The 20,272-nt window shown below is 40.4% G+C and overlaps 1 protein-coding gene across 6 annotated transcripts in view; it reads right to left on the bottom strand.

Annotated features, from left to right (window-relative positions):
• Positions 1 to 6,975: 6,975 nt before the first annotated feature.
• ACSL6 (acyl-CoA synthetase long chain family member 6) overlaps positions 6,976 to 20,272 on the bottom strand; it is a 111,917-nt gene continuing 98,620 nt past the window's right edge. For all 6 annotated transcript variants that reach the window (XM_034778589.1, XM_034778594.1, XM_034778593.1 and 3 more), the window contains 4 exons: positions 18,738 to 18,881; positions 17,534 to 17,635; positions 16,471 to 16,542; positions 6,976 to 13,171 (listed from right to left, as the gene is read on the bottom strand). In XM_034778589.1, coding sequence (XP_034634480.1) covers positions 13,031 to 13,171; positions 16,471 to 16,542; positions 17,534 to 17,635; positions 18,738 to 18,881 — 459 coding nt within the window. In that variant the 3' untranslated portion in view covers positions 6,976 to 13,030. The remainder of the gene's footprint in view (positions 13,172 to 16,470; positions 16,543 to 17,533; positions 17,636 to 18,737; positions 18,882 to 20,272) is intronic.

Genomic DNA, 20,272 nt, shown 5'->3' on the forward strand with positions numbered 1-20,272 from the left:
CAAAAGTTTTGAGCCCAACTAGATTTTAATAACTAACCCATTACAAAGTCTGAATTTATAAGTCAGAAGTCTTTTAACACAGATTGGTTACTAATGATAATGTTATGTACAACCCTGATCCTGAAAACTTAGAAAAATCACCACCACTCTTCATTGCTTGCATCCCAAACATTGCAGTACAATTTGACATAAGTCAATTTTATCACCAAGTTAGCTTTACATTATGGATTTTGGGGATATGGGGATTTTTTTTGGGGGGGGGGGGGGGGGAATGACAATATTACAGAAAGCTAACAGACAACATAAATCCTGAAAAATTAGACATGATAATTTCAGAATTATCAAGGTAAGATGTTATTTTCAGACACATGTAAGGACATTCCTTAATGAATTAATCATTTTAAAGAGGGGTCTGAAGCTTCACCTCCATGCCCATTTCTTCCTATTCACAAGGGGGAAGGAGAACGGAGACCAACCACTACATAGCACTCTGCAGCAGCCCCTGGCTGGGACTCACTGGATTTTGGGATTGGACAGGATTAAGAGCCAAGAATCATCCCCTACCAAGCCCCTTTCCTCTGGATTTTTGTAGATGTTTACAGTTTATAAGCATATTAACTCTATACGTCTTCTCCATGACTGCTATCAGCACCTACTCCAGTGTACAAGGTGGCTCAGCCAATGGAAACAGCTCCTGCAAATAAGAGTGGGAACCAGCAGAACAGGGTCAAGGCAGGAACCAATCACAGGGTTATTTTAAAAGCTGCCTTTTAAAGAGAGTGTCTCCTTTTCAAATGAATGAAACTTGATAGTTCTTTTGTGGGAAATGAAACAGCTGATCTTGATAAATCATGATCTCACCCCATCTAAGCAACTCACACAAAGACCTCCAGTTTAAGTTCTCTCTGTTGTCAATGTTTATATACACAGATTTTTAAAGTCCCTAGACCCTTCCAGCTGTAACTCCCAGACCTGCCAAGTCTCAAAGGAGACTCTCTTCTGAGGATTAGTACAAATTCAGTTTTTGAAGTGTCTCTCCTTGGTGATTAAGGGTTGTGTCATGTGTTTCAAGAAGGGTCACATCTTGGGTGGCATAGGAAAACAAATTATGTCCCTCCATGGGAAACATCTATGAATAACAAACAACTATTTTAATCAATCAAGAAGAGCTATTGATTAAAGTAGAGAGCAAATCAAGACGGCCGAGTTCTATTCCCAGGTCCACCTCCACTTTGTGACCAAGTCACTGAATCCCCAGTTTCCCCATCTGCAAAGTTTTATTAACTATGCTTTCCTACCTGTCAGATAAATCTCCCACAAACACACACTTGAATGCACTGCCTCTTGCTGCTTGGAATACTCAGACTCACAAAGACACCCTTTCCTCTCTACAGCCTACTGACTCTTGATGTTACATACATCAGCAGAACATGACCAGCAAGCAGGTTTTCCTTTTTAAATCCCAATTTAAATTTACAACAAATTTACAACAGCAGTTTAACAACATTTGGACTGTCTTAGGGGAAGATGAAGATGAGACATTTTTATTCAACATATAACTTACTGATTTTTTTTTGGTGAGCACAGTACTTCAATGTGCATCTATATTTTGACAGGACTCAGGCCTACATTTTCCCTTTTCTTATTAGCAGTAGAGTCATAACATGAAGGTTACATGACAAACAGAGCAGTGGTGGCCAGGGAATGTACACAGCTGATATCTAGGTCACTCCTTGCACCTCTCAAATTATCAGAGACCAAAACTGTTGGACCCAATGTGGAACCAAGACCCAGAATGGAGAGATGAGAAATATGCCTTGATATCCCATCTGTCAAGCAGGAGGGAAAATTGGCTATAGGCACTTAATGTTATCTCATGGAATGCACCCTGAAGAACAAGAAATCCATTATAGGATAAAGGGGGATGTTAAGGTTCCAGGATTCAGAGCATTCACTGTCTTGGTTTAGCCATCCTTTATTCTGGAAGTAAATTGTTTATATTTAAACAAAAAACTCCAAAATGCACATAAAATCAAATTGGGTCTAGAGAGAGGCACTGTCCCCTAATTAATGTGGGAAGGGTGAAAGGTAGCAAGTAATCCCTCCTGCACAAGTTACATTGTAAGAATACCACAAAGGGGCCTCACTGTGGCTCTAGTGAAGACACAGACAACCCCCTCCCTTCCCCAATACCAGGATCTGGCATGTAAACATCTCTTAATAGCATTATCCCTCAGCATCTTGATAAGCCCACCCAACCTCAAACTATATTTTTGCCCATCACACATTTTAGTGGTAGTTAAACCTCTAATGTGTGTGTCCATGAATGTTAAAGGAAACTCAGAGGAGGGGACGAGACGAGTAACAGTTACTACTTTGGGCATGGGACTGGAAGAGGCGTCGGCAGGGCTGGAGGGTACTGCCTTTTCTGCTGCCATGGGGAACGGATACAGCCACCCCTGGTACGGGGGAGGAGCAGTGCACGTTCTTCTGTCTCTGTCGGGCATAGGTGCGCAGTTTGAACCACTCCATCTTTTTTTCTTTCTCCGCCTAGCAGTGCCTGCAAGCGAGTGGGGGGGGGGGGGAAAGAGAATCAGAACAGTCAGGAGGAGCTTTGTGTCATCCCCAAAACCTGCCCCAGGGGCAGGGGAACCCCCCTCTTCCTCCCAAGCCATCCCCTTACCCACCCCAGAGACACCCCCTCTTCTTCCCTCCCCCCAGGCCACCTCCCTAACCTACTTCAGGAACGGGCATCCCCCGACTCCCCACAGGGGGGCAGCCCCCCACCCACCCAGATTCCACTCAGACTTCTTAGGGGCAGGAGCCGGGGCACACCCCCACCCCAGCAATCACCCTCCCGCTGGAGAGCGCTCCCCCGCCCCACCCACAGGGCTAACCGCCCTCTGGCGGTAGTTAAAGAAAGTGGAGCCGGGAAGCTCCTTTATAAGCAACGGTCGCTGCCCAATAGGCCAACGCGACCCCCCTCAGTCCCGCCCACAATGCCCGCCCCCTCACCCAGCTACCAATCCGCCTCCCGCCACGTCCCACCCCCTGCCGGCGGGCCGTGCTCCGCCCACTTGCGGACTCGCGCACCCCCGCTGCCAAGCCGAGCGCTCTAGCAATCTCCTTCTAGGTCCCGCCCCCTCGACACCCCCTTTCCCCCAGCAACCTGTCTGTCCTCGATCCAGCCCACCTCTCCTAGAGCCACCCTCCTACCCTTAACATACCCTTACATCCAGCCCCCCACCTCCAACAACACACCTCTCCTAGATCCAGCCCCCTAACAACCCATCTCCTCCGAGAGCCCCCCACCCAATGCCCTAACAACCCACCTCTCCTAGATCCAGCCCCCTAACAACCCACCTCCTCCGAGAGCTCCCTACCCAATGCCCTAACAACCCACCTCGCCTAGATCCAGCCCCCTAACAACCACCTCGCCTAGATCCCCCACCTAATGCCCTAAAACACCACCTCTCCTAGATCCAGCCCCCTAACAACCCACCTCCTCCGAGAGCCCCCACCCAATGCCCTAACAACCCACCTCGCCTAGATCCAGCCCCCTAACAACCACCTCGCCTAGATCCCCCCACCTAATGCTCTAAAACCCCACCTCGCCTAGATCCAGCCCCCTAACAACCCACCTCCTCCAAGAGCCCTAACTTAATGCCCTAACAACCCACTTCACCTAGATCCAGCCCTCACCCGACCCACTAAGAACTCCCCTTAAATCCTACTCCCACGCAGCCCCCTAAGAACCCTCTCCCAAATCCAGCCTCCTAACAACCCCTCTCACCTAGACCCAGCCAGCCCCTCACTCTTCCCAACAGCCCCACTTCCACCATCAACCCACCTGCCTCCTATTGATTTTCAGTAGCAGTGAGTAATTCTGTTACTGCATTAATTAAGTACCTGTTGTAGTGTTAATGGGCTATGAAAACCCCTGTAGCCAAATAATGGATCGTAATATTTAGCTGGAGGTACTCTACAATACTTTAAGTATCAGAAGGGTAGCCGTGTTAGTCTGAAGCCACAAAAACAACAAGAGTCCGGTGGCACCTTAAAGACTAACAGATTTATTTGGGCATAAGCTTTCATGGGTAAAAAACCTACAATACTTTGGCAACGTGGTATTGTTTTTGTTGTTTTGGTTTTGGGCAGAAGGTGGCACTGTTAACTCTGTGTTCAGTGTCTTTTGAGCACTTTAGTGCAGTTGCATATTTGGCAATTGAGCTGTGCCAATAAACTGAATTTATTTATTATGATATCTTCAAAGTCAGCCAATCTCTTCTCGGGGTACAGACTGTAATTCCAAACCACAGATTGGATTCATATCTGCAGTGAAAGACTATTCCCTGTTCCACTCAGTTCAGACTTCTCCCCGCCAACCTGCCCCCATTCCCTCCTTTGTCCAGAGATAGTCTGAGAAAAAAAAAGGCTATGCTGTGTGACCCAAGGGTCTGTTATGCCCCCAAAAGATCATAATTGTTTTTTCTTGTCCCCAAGAACATCAACAATTCTTCTCTGAAATGGTGCTTTCTGGTCACTCAGGATGCTCTCTTTTGTGGTCATCGTCTCGAATTCTCCTTTTTTGAGTATAATTGGACAATAGTAATAAAAATGGAATTATATATGTGCAGCAACAGTGGCTTGAGAGAGGGCCTGCTAGCCCTAATTCCCCACTCTGCCCCTTCCTAAATGGCCCAACCCAGAGAGGAGGCCTTTGTATCCAATTCACCATGTGGAGCAACAATCATTAGACATCCATTCATGTTAGAGTTTTGCACTGTTTGTGAATGACAACAGAATCTGATAGGACTTTTTACTGCCATTGTATTTTGATGTTCAGTATATTTACTTTTTAATGTAGTGATAGATGCAGAGGTGTGTTTAATAACTCTAACGACAGGGGTGATGGTATGTTTCTGTTTTCTGCATACTGCATCACTGAATATGAGTGGTTTGATTGTTAGGGGCTCAATTGTTACTTGAATTTTAACTAATGAAGTTATAATAATAATACCTAGGTCTTAGAAAGCTGTTTTCATTAGCAATCTCAAAGCACTTTACAGAGGAGGTCAGTATAATTATCCCTATTTTACAGATTAGGAAACTGAGGCACAGAAAGATGAAGTGACTTGTCCAAGGTCACCCAGCAGGCCAGTAGCAGAGCCAGGAATAGAAGCCAGTCCAGTGCTTTATCTGCTGGGCCACACTTCCCCATACATAGAAGTGTAAAACTCGTGTAAACTCTACTGGTTTGTTGTAAACCTGGTGCAATGGGGTAGATAAAGAGTACCCTAGTTGTCTTCTGAAATCCAGTGCCACATTGTGCCTATGTTTAAATGTCTTGCCAAATGTTGTGCCTGTATCTAAAAGAGGGCAAACGGGATGACTCAGATACATATAGGCTGATTATCCTGACATCAATCCTGAGCAAAATCTTGGAAAGGTTAATAGGGGATGTAATCAGTAAAGAATGAAAGGATGGTAGCATAATTAATGCCAAACTTCTTGGCTATGTTCTTTAATTAAAATAAATGTAATATAGACTGAAAGTACATGTTGGCTTTCTGTGAGTGTAAAACGTAACACTGAGGAATCTGTAGTTGATTCAGATGTGTAATTTAAGATGAGAGAGAACATATGGATTGGATGACACATTCTGGCAAATTTGTTTTTTTCATAGAGACCTGTATGTTCTTGATTTGTTCATTGAAAACAAGGCACTATTGTTCTGACTCTGGAAAAATTGAACTAGCTTGTTTTTTTCTCTACAACAGGATCATTGACATCCAGCAGGGCTGGACCTAGGCTTCACTGGACTGGCTTCATCTGTTTGGGGCCCTATGTGAAGTACAGCTGATGGGGTGTCACCTCAAGTCTGCTTGAGAGCCCTCATCTCCCCACAGCCACACATACACTTGTTTAAGAGGCTCCAAGGCCTCTACTCCTGAGATAGGCCTAGTCAGGGAAAGCTTCTATCTTAAGTTGTTCCTTCTGCTCCCTTCATCATTTTTGTTGCTCTCCTCTGAACTTCCTCCAATCTGTCAGTATCTGTCAGGCAATTTGGAGAAATTAACACCCTTATCTAGATCAGTTGCACCAGAGCTGCTGAGGTGGTGGCTAACTATACAGAGTATTGCTTTTAATTAGGCCACCCAAGAGTGTATTTACTGTAAGAGACCATAGCTGCACATCCTGCACTGTATGACTGCATGCACAGAATTATTTTAAAGGTGAATTGAAAGGCTCTTTGTTTGCCATGGCCTGAATGTAGGCCCTCGGTTTCTGCATCTCTTCTGGATCACTAATAACAAAGTAGAGTTTGAGGCGTATGTGATGTCAGCTGCTGTAGCACAGCAAGCACAAAATTCTTGGGTCACATAGATGAAAGACACTAATTTTCAAATACTGTAATTTGCTTAAAAACATATTTAATTTAAATTAACACGTCTCTTTAATGTTTGGGGTTCTTAAATAGATTTTTGTATCACATTTCAATTCAGCCTTACTGCTATACCCTGCCCTGTTCTCAAGGACCAGCAATGCATGCAAGTGCTAGCCAGGCCCACAGTGTGCTGTTGCCCAGAGGAACGACAAAGCACGTACATCCCCTTAGCCTGCACTGAGGAATCCTGCCTTGTCCAGCAGGGAGGGATCCTGTTGAAGAGAACAGTCTGGACAGCATCTCTGTTCCACTTCACTGTTCTTGGGTCATAAATTCATATGCATATAGGCATAGCCTTATCATTTCACTGCTTGGAATTCTTATGAGCCAGTTGAGTGCTACTTGAATCCAGGTTTTTATGTTAGATTATTACATTTTGATCAGAAAAGTAATGTAACAGAGCATCCTGATTATATTTAGCTAGATAAATTTAATTTTACTAACTTTTGCAACAATTTTTTTTAATTCTTTGGCACTGTAATATTAAGAGAGTGTACATGCACACAAAAATTGGAATGAGACAGAATAATTTTAAACTTTATTGTTTTAAGCACAAGTTCTGAAAAAATACTATGCATTCCCAATAGTTAATTCTATTAAACAAGCTTACACATTTGGTTATTTTATTATTGTTTGTTTTAAAACAACAGTGAGCTGAAACCATTACAGAAAGGATACTGTATGGCCATCTTCAGAGAAATTTGAAACAACAAGTTCATTGAAGATTGCGAACATTTATCTCAGGTGCCAATATTCCTTTTCTCACTGTTTTGTTTTCTGTATGTTTAATATAGGCACACATTCTGAATGACTAGTTTCTGATCATGTGGACAGAGTGTTGGAATAAGATTTTATAAAAGATTTTATTGTAAGTCAATGCACAAGAATGTTTTATGAGCAATTTTGAGAAATGTGACAGTTTAGTTCTTTACAAAAGTTTACATAGATGCCTTTTATATTTTTGATATACATGCTAATATACCAAAACTGAAAAATCTTTCATTACAGTTAAGATGCCTTTTTACACATATTTATAAGTCACAGATTTTAATCCCTTCACTTCAGTTGAAAATCGAATAAGCAACACTTAGGAAAATGTCTGATTTATTTGTGTGTTTGTTGCAGTTATGTTTTTTAAATGCGTAACAAAATAGTATACTAAAGTGAAGGGGTTAAAGAGGCTCTGATGTCTCATGGAAAACATTCTATTTAGGAACAGTTCCACTTAGGTACAATTTTCTGGTGTTCTCCCCTCACTGTTGAATGTTAAAGGCTTTTGCTTAAAGACAGGAATGAAATCCTGGCTTCACTGAAGTCGGTGTTAAAACTCCTGTTGGTTTCAGTGGGGCCAGAATTTCATCTGGGATCTTATTCCTTAAAAATTAATCTCCCCTTGTTAATTCCTCATTTTAAGATACAATGATCTGTGTGACATCATAATTATAGCAACTAATTGAGATTCACAGACATTCCCTTGGCCCAAATTACTGCTGGTGTAATGCATAATTTCACTGGAGTCAGTGGAGTTGTGCCCATTTACACCAGTAATAATTTTTTAATTAAGCCGCATGGGCCTGATAGTGCTTTAGTTCTTTAGTACCTTCTCCAAAATGAATGCTGAGTGAGTGCCCTCAATTTCCAAACAGGAGCAAAGACAGCTTAGCAACTAACAGTAGATACTCTGCTTCTTGCAGGAATGGAACCCTAGGAAAAGAGGAACAGGAGAACTCCAAAAAGCAACAAAGATCCTGTTTTCATATATCTGTTCCCTTATAATAACAGAACAAGAGAAATGCAGAATTTAGATAGAATTGCTCCTCAAAATGTTTTTTAAAGTTTTCTGTGAGACATCAACACATCTTTAAGTGGTCTGTTGTCATGCAAAAATAGTATATTCTTTCTGAGTTTACATTCATCTTATAGTAGTTTATTTACATATAGATCACAAGATTGTGCTTTTCACACATGGAAAAGAAATTAACGCAATTTGTTTCATTCTAGAAGAATTATTAAAGACAACTTACTTTGTTATATGCAGCAAAATCATACCCAAGGCAGTAATGACACTGGACCTTACTATTGCTGAGATAGTAGCAATTGCATAATGTACTGTAAAAGCATACTTTAGCAGCAAAGGAATTACCACTTCTTCTCTATAATGTACACTATAGAATCGAATATTTTACCCTGAACATTTGCCTTTCAGTACCACATTACTTAATTACACATATTGCCAGTCCTGTAAGGTTAGGACTCAATGCTGTGCGAGTTCTATCGTGTATCTTCTTTGTTTCTTTGATGGTTTCTGGGGCAGGGGAGGTATGTTGGCTATGCAATATACTGAGTGAAGAACATCATATATATATATATGCATCATTCTCTCAAGGGGATTGGGCTTGAAGGTATGTTTGGATCTGGTTTTCTCATATGAGCACAGGAGGCAATCTTTTCAGTGGACATAGGATCAGGCCCAAGGAAACTCTTTTTCGACTATATAAAGGGAAGAGCACATCATATTATGAAGGAAAATGAATTGTAGAACTACCTCAACATACTAGTCTACTCAAGGTGATGCCATCTTTGGGGGACCGGACAGTCGGCACACCACAGGGGCCCTATTCTGATCTCACCCTGATTTCACAGCAGTGTAACTCCATTGACTTCAGTGGAGTTACTACTTTTTCTTCTCTCTGGTTTGTATAAGAATCAGCCCCTATACCTTCAAGTGATAAGATGAAAATACTTATTTTTAAGCCACCCAGAGTAGAAATGCTTTGGGAGAAGAGCAGTACATACTATCATTTATTTGATGGCACTTGAGTTTTGAAGGGGAATTCTCAAATAAGACAAAGATACACAACACTCTGTGTAAATTATTACCCTGAGATACTATAAAGAGGTCATAGGGGAACTCAAACCTAATGAATACTGGGATTTTCCTTGCAATGGCCACAATAAATATTTTCACTTAAGGAAAAACCAAAACGTGCAAAAGGAAGACAGGTGTGCCAGATATTTAAGGAACGCATGTTAGTGCTTATCATGTTAAAGAACATATTTAGGCACATTCATTTGAGGTTTTAATCCCTTCTAATGTTTCCAAGGTTAATGAGGCTGAGAGTGATCTGCAGAGGAAGTTCTAATTACGCAAGATAAAATTACCGGGGGGGATGAGGATGGCTTTAGTTCATGTACCCAGGGTTTTCCCAAAGATTTAAAAATTCACACACTTTTGGGATATGGCTGAAAAATATTCATTTGAGTCAATTCTTTCCAAATTTTACATCATCTTGGTGTGGTCATGTACATATTTTCTTCTTCCAACTCCTACTCCCACTCCCTCTAGTATTAAAATTAACAAGCATGTGAGCCATAAATAAATTCAAATTAGGATCCTCTGGACAGGTCAGGTGGACTGAATCATTTTAGAAGAAAAGGCAAGTAAATTAAATTCATGCTGTAGAGAACGGTCAGTGGAAAATAGCTTCTTTTACACATCTGTTTATTTAAGGAACTAGTTACTGGTTCCTAAAATAGATCATATTTGCTTAAAGGAGAAAAAAGGTATTGCATCTGATGCTCTGATGCCTTGCACTGTGGATAGTCATTTATATCAGTGTAACATGAGTGTAAAACACTACCAGATCACAATGGTAGTGTTTTACACCAATTTTGTACTGATGGAAATGACTACACAAGATGCAGGGCAATGAAGAATCAGGCCCATAGAATGCACATTTGATAAATCAAATAAACACGTGCTGTACAAGCAAGATTATGTAACAGACGCAGTCTCCTGTGTATTTTTAGCTGTTTGTTCTGAAATGACTTTAATAAAACAGACTCTGCATAAAACTAGCTCATTAGTTCAATTTATTTCATTTCTTTTAAAGCATGCAATGGAATTTCAGAGGGAAGGTATAGATTAATAGTTTAACTTAGGCTTTTTAGTATGAAAACTAATGATGGACTCCAGTCTCAGACAGAAAAATACGTTTGTATTCACTGCCCTAGCAAACCAGATTATCTAGCAGCCTCATGCTAGTGTGTGGATTGGTATAACTAATAGCAGTTATTAAAAAAATAAGTTGGGGCCCTGTTTAGCTGGAAGAAGCCACCAAGGCTGTTCACTCATGGAGTGTCCTCAAGTTCTTTGAATTGTTTAGGCCTACAGCTTTTAACACCATGCTGTTTGAGCATGTAGTTCCAGAGTCTGCTCCTATTCCACTGGGGAGATATTGCCTTTCTAGTGGCTTCCCCTTTGCCACAGTGAAGGCTAAGCTTTATCCAGACCAACTGCTTTATATGGTAATTGGGATCATGGAATTGTATTAGAGCTTTGCAAATGTCCAAAATACAGGGAAGGGTCCTTCTTTGATAGATCTTGATTCAGTCAAGGAAACATTTTAAATTGGTTGTAGCACAAAGATCAATCTTTCCCTAGCTAAAAGCTCAATTTTGAAGACCCATCAGAAAGAAAAAGAAAGAAACCTGTGCCCCCTCCCACTAGAGATACCCCTTTTGAAACGCAAAAAACCCCAGTACCTTCCCTCCACCCCCACCCCAAGCCTGCTGCAACCCCAACCCCCATCCACAAGGTAACTTGATCAGTTGGCAAGAGCAATCAGGACAAATGCCCACTTTTGCAAAAGAGTGGGATGCGATGCGGAGGAACATGTGTGGGGGAAAGGGAGGCGAGTAGAGATGCCAGACCCGTACAAGGGGGAGGTAGGGCTGGGGAGGGGGAAGGAAGCTTTCCAGCATGCAGAGATCTGGCAGGGTTCTAGCGACTGGGCAACAACCTTGTGGAGGGGGGGCAGGGTTCAGGTGACCAGCAACAGCCTTGCATGGGGAGGGTAGTGGGGAGTGGCAGGCTTCCAGTGACTGGCAACGGCCTTGTGCCGGGGAGTGGGGTGGGGTGGCAGTTCAGGCGAGCAGCTGGGGGTATCCCATTTTCCCCTTGGGAAATATGGTCACCCTAGAGATAACACATGTGAAGTTATCACTCTCACATGACTCAAACCCTCTCTCACACATGTGTGCTGCGCTTGCATGTTGCTTCTGTTTTTTTAAACACGTTTGAGCAGTTATCGCTTAAACTGCAGAAGTGGGAATACGGCAGCATCTTTAGCTGGACACAGACTTTTGACATTAGATATCCAAGTGTATTATGATCATAATGCAAATCCTTAGGCCCACGTTAAAAAAGACAACCTGGCAGACTAAATTATTTTTCTGGTAATTCCATAAAAAAAACCAGGCAGGGCAGCCAAATACCAGCCAGGTGGTAACCTTACCACCATTGTGAGATGGCAGGATGGGAGGTGGGAAGGAAAACCATTGAGGAAGCTGCCACCTCAGCAACATGGGCACTCAGGAGTAACACCTCCAGCAACACAAGGGAGGCCCTTCATCGTTGCGCTACAGCAATGGGGATGTGATGCCACCATTTCTAGCAAGTAAATTTGTTTTACTGAACATTTTGTTCACCATTATAGTTCATATGTTGGGCCAGAGCTCCATTCCTCTACCTGCAGCTGTGCCAGGGAGTTAGATTGCACAGCACTAGCAGCATGTAAAGCAATAAATTAAGAATCAGGAGTGTACAGGATGGTGAGGGCTCATTAGTCACTAGTTCTCCTCCTCTTGTGAAGCTTTTTATTTTGTAGCTCCCACAGAATGCTGATCCTGAGTAGATCAGTCTGCCACAGAGCCACCAATCCTTCCACAGCCTTCCCAGCTCGTGCATTTATGAACCCATGGACATATTGTGCTGAATCAGCATCTCAAGGAAGATCTATCTGCCATGCTATAAACTGAGTTCAGATGCACTGAAAAAAGAAATACAGGGAATTCTGTAACTTCCTAAAATATTTTTGCAATTACAAAGTGGTATTAATCTGGGTTTTTCTATTAGGCCTAATATGCTGATGGGTATATTACATACAGATGAAATCAGGAGATTTTATTCCTCGTTCTCTGTTAGTCAGATCATTGATGATTACATAAAGTCAATGGAATTTGTCTTGCAGAGTATAAAAGCTGTCACTTAAAAAAAAAAAAAAAAAAAAAAAGACCAAAGATCTAGCTTGAAGTTCTAGGTTAGGGAAAACAGACTTAGTTGTGATTTTAATTATCAGCCTTTGAATGTTTGAGGTAGACCACATTATTGATTTATGCAGGATTTTAGTCACTAATCTATAACGCTATATACAATCATATCAACAGATATATCACATACCTTTTTCCTGATGTGTAATCAATAGTATTTGGGGGCATTAATAATATAACCTTCCATGATATACTTTAAGATGTGCTGGAATTTATGTATCTTTATATGGATATGTAGTGTAGTTTTCAGTAGTCTCCTACAGCATACATACTGTAAAAAATTAAGGTACTACAGCTGATGAAAAAGGAAAATTACTGTTGTATCAGCGGTGAGGTCTTGGAACAACAAAAGGTTCAGACACAAGGTCAGGTGCTTATTCATTTCAACTGTGTCATTCTGGCTCTGTACTTTTGAGTATGTACTTCAATATTGCTACGAAGTCCATTATTCAGAAGAATTTTCCTGCCGCTTCATATGGAGACACTTGAATAAAGCTCTTCTATTTGTTTTTTGAAGTAATCTCTTAGCTCTCGTCTCCTAGCCTTTAGTGTTGGTGTCAGCAAGCCATTTTGTATTGAGAACATATCAGAGTGGATGTAAATGGTTTTGACCTGAAATAGAAAATGAATATATTTATGGCAAGACTAAACTATCATCATCCACTGTTAATTAGTACTAATCAAAACTCCTGAAATCGTAACTATCCTGCTTAGGTTATCAGCAAAAATGACTTTGCTGGGTCCATCTTCAATCCTACTGGTTGTCTGTCCATATCATAAAGCATCCAAACACTCTTCTTGTTTAATGGAACTCTCAGGACTGATATAATATTTGTGTTGCAGGTTGGAATTAAGAAGCACTAACAGAGTGGAGTGGTGAAGTTTGACCACCACCTGTCTATACTACCGCTGTATCTCACCACTTCTCAATCAGTCCCTCATACTTTTATTAGCATCATCTTCTCCCTGCACCATAAACCTTTGTCCACATGCTCCCCCACAAAATATTACCCCCATCCCTAAAAGAAATACGAATCCAGTCTGCTGTGCTTTTGTTCCACTGTGTGGTGTGCAATGGAGCATATCCCCAAAAAACTCAAGAGTGGCTCAAGCAGAGGGGAAATGTGGCTATGCGTGAGCCACAAAATTTCCACATAGCTGAAGGGTCACAGAAGACGAGAGGGTGTCACAGAGTCAGGAGAAGGAGAAATCATACTAAGAGCAAAAAGTCTTCTGATCCAAAGTTAACATGGTGATGATCATGCAAAAAAGGAATGATGTTTTAGTGACCAGTTACAGTGATAAAAACCACTCAGCCCAGGCAACTAGAATTTTACCAGGCTGCTCTTACTAATCCATGGTGTCTGAGCACAGCAGGAAGTTTGGTGGCACAGATGGAGTGGGTTGTGTTTCCATTATATTTATGGTGGTGCTGGTGTGGGAGACAGTAGAAAACTACTCTGTATGGCTGGCCACAATCCACATGGTTCAGACAGGACTCCTTAGCCATCTTCTGCTTTTTTTGCCCATCACCAACCCACTTTACATTTTGACAGACTAGGAGTTGTAGGAAGTGTGGTTTAAGAATGACTTTTTTATTCCATGAAATCCTGTGGCTCTCTTTTCCCTGTGTGCATTTTATTCCAGGGACCACAAATAATTTCTTTATATACTGTGGCCAAGTGACTTTTAAAAGGGACTAGTGATTTTGAGTGCTGTAATTTTTGGGTGCTTAATTTGAGACGCACTAAGGGGCATGATTTTGGAACACTCATTCTCTAAATTGTCTCGGAGTTGAGCACTCAAAAACTGCAGCACCTTTTGAAAGTCTTGAATTATATGTAATTATATACAAAATGTTTACATAAAAGAACAACATAGTGGTACAGCAATTATTTTTAAAGTTATTAAAATGGTAAACTTTGTGCATTAATGTTATAGCTAGTTAAAAGATTATGAAAGAGTCTGATTAAAAGTACAAGACCCCTCAAATTAACACTGTCCTGTCTGGATCCAAGAAAAGAGTTAGAGGAAAATTAGACTGGGTGGCAAAGGGTTCTGCAGTACAGCATAAGATATAGCCCCACACCAAAGGGAAGAGTTTCTGGTAAAATTCACATCCACTTGTGACGGTCTTCTTAAAAAAAAAAAAAACCCTATGACAAATATCCAGAATATATTGGCCTGGATCTACTACTCTTCAAAAGATTTTTATATATCAGAAATTCAGGTCTTTTCTGCTCAGAAGTGCTTTGGGGTTACTGCAGAACCAGTGAAATGGTGACATCACAAGAATCAAGGTCGTGAAAGTGGAGCAATTGTGAGGAGAAAGGATTTTTAATTAGACTTGCTTAAAAACTCTTGGGTTTGCTTGTTTTAGTTAATGCCTATTTAAATAGTTGTTAGACCAGAGACAGAGTGTGAGAATGACTCTATAGTTTAGGGCTTAGGGCACTCACCTGGAGGCGTGAGACCGAAGGTCATGTCTAATTATTTATACTCAGTGGAACAGCTTAAATAGGAGAGTATGAGAAAGACCTGCCCGAGAACATCCCATTGCTCAATGACTGGACCAATCTCCGAGACCCAAATTTAAATCCCTTCTTCACATCAGGTAGAGGGGACAAATAGTGAATAGTTTTGGGTTGACTGAAACTACATTTTTTTGCAAATAAACTATTAGTCTGAAAAATGTCACCCAACTATCTATGGGGAAGGTGGACCCATGCAAAGGGACATCTCTGTATGGTCCATACTGGTCAGATAATCTGGACCACTCACTGTTAGGTCATAACAATCACATACTGCTTTACACATGAGGCTCTACACAATAGGCCCTTGTTTTCGAACTGCAATACATTCAGGTATTTCCATTTCATATTGTTTCTCCCTAGATTTTTAGCATTGCAGCAGAGTTCTCATAACCTCACAGTTTATTTAATACATGTCAGTAGAACTGGTGAGTTAAGGGTATTCATATTGTGAAGATTAGGGCAGGAACAACCCAGGGTAATTACTAGATAGCCAATTTCATGTATTATGATCCACGCTCCATGTGGAATTTCTTTGATCAGTTATGGAACTGTCAGAAAAATGGAGACAAGGAGATTTAAGGTTTCTGGAGCTTCTCCAAACTCTAACACAGTGGATTTTCATTGGACTTCTCAAGCAAAAACAAACGAATAAATGAAGCTTACTAGTGATGTTTAAATAATGTCTTAGATATTCACTTTTATATTAATATTGTTTTGATCTATATTATGGCTATCATGAAATACTGCATCAGTTTCAGAATTTTCCTGTTTGAATATTTGTAATTCTGTTGCAGAAAATATTTAGGCAAGCGTCAGAAAAGGATTAGTGCATGCACTGAAAATAAACAGAGCAGCTGTATTTTCTAGGTCAGTTACATGAATGGTACTGTAATTACGGACCTGATCCTACTTTGCAACATTGCTTTCAATGAGAGTAAGATCAGGCGCCTAAAAATACTGTTCTTGACCTCTGGTGATTATATCAGGGATTATATAGGGCCTGTTCTTGTATTCCCTATGCACCCATAACTCCCACTGAATCTACTCTGACTCCTGCTGTGTGTAGAAAGCGGGATCAGGGCAGTCCTTATTTAATCAAAAACGATAAAAATAATTTGTCAGTGGTATAGTGGTGCTTTCACAAAATTCCTGCATGGAACCAAAATAATAATGAGGCTTTTATTACTGTGGACTTTTGTGGCAATATTCATGCATTCTTAAGGGGCCAAAGAGTTTAAGAAAGACACAAATGCAAGCTATAATTACTTTCAGAAACAACATACTCAGACATTTAGGCTTTATATGATGCATACTAACAACTGCTTATTTATCGTAAAGGGGCGAGTTATCTGACCATAGGGAATAATGTTATCATACCTGCTCAAAAGAATGAAGTCCACCCTCCTTCCCTAGCCGCACCATATCTTCCATTATTGCTTGTGTCAGTTCCTGGGTTAGAACACATAATTTTCCGTTACCCTTCAAGCGACATCTTTACATCCAATTAAATTATTCAGCAGGAAAATAAAGTTTACTGATCAAAGCACAAATACACTGTTGATTCTGGCAGTTCATACATCAGTTAGCAAATGTTGCTTTAAAAGAAATTCCTTTATAAATAGAAAATGAATGAATGCTTTATAAATGAGTAATGTAATAATATTTTTATACAGCAGAAAATGTAAGGCTAACGTTTTCAAACTTTGGTGGTTGAGGATAGACATTTAAAGCCTTAATCCTTCAAACTCTTAGACAAACTCTTAAGTGCCTGAATAGTCCCACTGACTTCAGTGGTATTCATGTGCTTTTAAAATTAAGTGTGTGTGTAAATGGATTGTGGTTTAAATCATCTATGTTTCATGACAGTAGTAGGTGCTCAGTACTTCTTAAAAACCACTTTGCTTATTAAGGTGACTAAACACGAATATAAGTGCCTCACTTTAGCCACCAAAGTAGAATATTCTCACTTAAACTTTGCATCTTGCCATTATTTATAACAACTACTATTAATTTTTTAGCGGAGTTAAACATTAATAGGAGAGAAAAAGTGTTACCTTTCATACAAGTCTAAAAAGAGATTGCATAGGTTTAATTGTAGAAAAAACTGTATGATATATATTCACAGAAACATTCAGAAGAGTGGTCATAATGACAGAGACAAATGATCCATCTAGTTCGGTATTCTGTCTATGACAGCAGGCGATGCTCAATGCTTGGGGGAAACAGGTGGAATATGCAGGTGTAAGATTACTGAAGACCTTGTCTTCTTAGGTGCCATTAGTACAGCTACTAAATAAGAATGATGTTAAGGAGCTTAAGGGCTTGGTTTGCCTATTCTCTTTTATGTGAGCATACCTTTATTTCAGTGCTATCATTTCCTAGCGCTGCATATTACAGATCACTGTTAAACATACACACATATGTATTTTTAAGGACACACCGTATTTTTACAGAGCTCTGCATATGTTCCCTCAAACCCTCTTTTCCTTGCCCAGCCTGGCATGACTTCAGAATCAGGTACAACAATTCCCACCAAGAAGGCCTGTATCAGAAAAAAATGTATCAGCCAAGGAAAGAACCATATTTAAAATATAATATTCCAGTACATAAATAATCTCTCTTAGTTTGCTGGGTTTAATCATTTCAATACAGCACTGTATTTGGCTAAAATTTCATGACTAAGTATTTGTGATGAACATTTCTTCTCCTCAGATAAAAGATCCGTAAAATGACAGTTAATATATTTGCCAGAAAAATATAATACATTGGCCCAGATTCTGGAATTTGAATTCTACTCTGCACCGAAGCTAACAAAGTTACTTTGCTTTTATGCTGGTATAAGTGGGAGCAGAACTTGGTCCATTTTGTTTATCACTATTCCATTCATGGATCTCTGACCATCCAGGGAAATCATATTGATGTCAAAGAGAAATATGTGTTTGGCTCCAGGGCATGATTAGAGGGTAAGGGTAGTTGTTATGGTGTCTGAAATTGTACCTGTTGGTATGCAAAACACCAACCATTGCATATGTAAACTGGATAGCTTACACATGCAGCTATCTCCACTGTGTGCGCAAAAATCAGATTTTTCACACATAAAACTTTAATGAGCAGAATTTTGTGGGCAGAATTTCAGAAGCCACTTTTGAAAACATGTCCCAAACTATTCTGTTTTAATACAGAGAATAGTTCTGCCCACCTGCGTAAGCACTTGGCAGACAGACCTCTCACATGCAGGTCCTATGCAGGACACAAGTGATGAAGGGTCCTGCACTTGTCCTCCACTTGTGAATTAAAGTGCAGCGCTAGCATATGCTCTGCTGTTCTCTATTTCTAAAAGTTGATGCCAGTAGTCTCAGCACCCCAGCAGCCTAACCTTTGTTGATTTTTTTTGTAGGCATCATGGCACAGGAGAGTTTTAAGGAGGGATTTGAAGGAGGATAATAAGGTAGCTTTAGAGGCTAGATTGTCACCCATTCCCCAAACTGTGTATAGTCACTCAAGTGGTTGGGGGCCTAACTGGCTATGAGCCAATTCCAGAATTGAGGAGGAGGATGGTGAGGGGTAGAAAGGTCATCTTTACTGACCCCTTGGTGGCAGGCACAAAACCTGTCAAGCAGACTGTTTGAAGTGTTACATTTTACCTGTAAGCTGTCTCCATGCACATATATCTGGGCAATAGGCTCACTGCGGATGTAGATATTCTCAATCTTTTCAGGCGCAATATATTCCCCCTGAGCAAGTTTAAATATATGCTTTTTCCGATCAATAATTTTAAGTGTCCCAGTCTGTTGGGAAAGAGAGATGATGGTTACCAAAATTGTTATCTGAATATACAGGCCCAGTCAACAATGTATTTTTTGACTCTACCTTTCATTAAAAGAGCTAACAGTAAAACTGGGAGGAGGTGCACAATCCCCTGGCTACCAATAAGAGCAAAGCATCCAGGCAGAGCAAAGATCAGAGCAAGAGTGTCTGAACCCAGGAAACTGGCCCTACCTAAGGTTTATTGGTAGTGAACTGCCCAGCAGAAAAGGTTGAATTTAATCAGTCTTGCAGTCCTCACTTGGAAAAGAGATTTTCAGGATCAGGAGGACATTTTTGATAAATACAGTCTCTTAAACACAGGTTGTATTTTCAGCCCATCAGCCATGATAGAGTCTCTTTAAGGGTAATGTCCAAACTTCCGTTATAAACTCAACCATCATCACGCAAGGAAGGAAAGTGCTATTCTGGTAGTCAGAAGAACTGTTTAAAAATACCAAAAAATACTTCATGACCATTTTGTCCCAGGCCATCATGCTGCCCAGAAATTTTGCTTTTTGTGACATTTCTGCCAAATGCCCATTTATACATCGAAACCAACAAGTTTTTGATATACATTGTCTTTCTTCTGAAAGACAGATTAAAATAAGAAATTTCATTTAAAAAAAAAAAAAATCTTTTCTCCCCTCACTTTTCAGTCTGAAAAAGTGCTCTGTGCACTTGCTTTTGTATGTATAAAACAGGGTCCAGAATAATGGTGTTTAAAAAACTCGAAAGATAATGAAAATGCTTTGGTATTCAGAGGTTTCCCAGTTTTGTTTTGAGTTCATCTTTCCACCTCTTGTTCCAGGTAGGATATTTTTTTCACCTGATAATTTAAAAAAAAATTTTTTTTTAACATAGATGTTGCTGTTTAGACAAATTCTTTATCAAATACTATTAGAGTTTAAATATGAAAAAAAATTGCAGAAACTAGTAACTATTTTCAAAAGTGCTGAGAACTTGCAGTTGAATGGTATTTGAGAGCATTTAGTACTTCTAAAAAAAAATCAAGGTGTTTGGTCTTTAAACAAGTGAGTTGATTTCAGCATGCCACTGTAGAGGTGGCTCGATTTCCGAAGCAGTTGAACTGATCTCTGTCTCCCCAGTGTCATCTCTTCCAAAGATTAATTAAAGATTGAGTGATTGGCTTTGGACATTAAAATAGCTTCTGGGCAGAGGCAAATCTGCTTGATACCTTACATGAACTAATGAGATATCAAAGAAACTTTTCTTTATGCTTTGCTTCAAACTTGGGATGCTGAGGCATGAAGCTGACCTGTAACTGGGACGCAGGTGCATGGACTTGACTCTGAGGATGCACGAACTCCTGGAGGTTGACATAGGGTTATTCCACAAAAAACACAGATTTGCT

Source organism: Trachemys scripta, chromosome 8 (genome assembly GCF_013100865.1).
Source record: "Trachemys scripta elegans isolate TJP31775 chromosome 8, CAS_Tse_1.0, whole genome shotgun sequence".
Taxonomy (NCBI): Eukaryota; Metazoa; Chordata; order Testudines; family Emydidae; genus Trachemys; species Trachemys scripta.